The sequence below is a fragment of the Olea europaea genome, unplaced genomic scaffold (assembly GCF_002742605.1).
Source record: "Olea europaea var. sylvestris unplaced genomic scaffold, O_europaea_v1 scaffold26357, whole genome shotgun sequence".
Taxonomy (NCBI): domain Eukaryota; kingdom Viridiplantae; phylum Streptophyta; class Magnoliopsida; order Lamiales; family Oleaceae; genus Olea; species Olea europaea.
In genome coordinates this window covers 1-1,037 of record NW_019244703.1, presented here as the reverse complement: position 1 = coordinate 1,037, position 1,037 = coordinate 1, and the positions used below count along the sequence as shown (strand labels likewise).

At 36.5% G+C, this 1,037-nt stretch overlaps 1 protein-coding gene across 1 annotated transcript; it reads left to right on the top strand.

Moving 5' to 3' along the window:
- Positions 1-631: 631 nt before the first annotated feature.
- Positions 632-970, top strand: LOC111383225 (mitogen-activated protein kinase kinase 9-like; the record flags this gene model as incomplete). Its single annotated transcript, XM_023007308.1, has 1 exon — positions 632-970. A coding segment is annotated over exon 1 (339 nt), but the record flags the coding sequence as incomplete, so codon positions are not given.
- Positions 971-1,037: the final 67 nt, after the last annotated feature.

Sequence of the window (1,037 nt, the reverse complement as noted above, 5' to 3'; positions counted from 1 at the left end):
TAACATAACAGTGTCATAATTGAAAAATTGTCTTACCTAAGAAGAGAAAAGTAAGCCGCCTAGCGCTCTTAAGCATTGATACATACGAAAATTATTTTATTAAAATAAACAAGTTTGGGAAAAAATGAGTTATAAAGAATTTGAACCAAATAGGGGATCGAAAGAACTATTTATAAAAATAAGTAACTTATTTATTTTCAGCTTTTATGGAAAAAAAAATTGTTTAAAATCAAATGTATTTACTTATAACTAAATTAGTTTTGTTGTAATTCAAGAAAATGGTCGACAAAGCATCTTACAAATTTAAAATATTTCTTACCGTTTTTTCAGTTACTTGGGACTCAATAGTTTCCATAGTTGCGCTTACTTCATTAAATGGCCACAGCGCAGATATGGTATTTTTTGATTCACTTCATTAAATATCAAACAGAATAGATCCGGTAAATTTCCTTTTCCCGCCCTTTCAAGGGTTTTACAACGGTTATTTTTCCTTAGGATTCTACATATACACATACTGGCCATGATACTCTTACGTTGTCATCTCTGAATCAAGAAAACTCTCTTCCTTCTTTCTACTGTAACCTTTCATTAATCTTTTTGATGCCTCAAAGTCACCCAGAAACTTAGAAAAATGGCGCTGTCGAGAAAACGTCCTCATCTTAACCTGCATATTCAGGTGCCGGAACCAGTAGAAATCCCGCAATGCATCCCTATTAATCCATTGCTTCTGCCAAGGCAAGAAGTTGAATGCGTGTCTGATCTTGAGAAACTACAGATTCTTGGCTCTGGCAATGGTGGGACTGTCTATCGAGTTCGTCACAAGCAGTCTTCTAAGGTTTACGCCTTGAAGGTTATCCGTGGTGGTGCCACTGATCAAGTACGTCAAGAAATTGAAATTCTCCGCCGTATGGATTCTCCTAATACTGTGCGATGCCATGCAATCTTCAAGGAGGCCTTGCGAAGAAAGTGGGTTCGTTTTCTGAAACCCTTGTCGCAAATATAGCTTACCAATCATTGAAGGGACTGGACTATCTCCA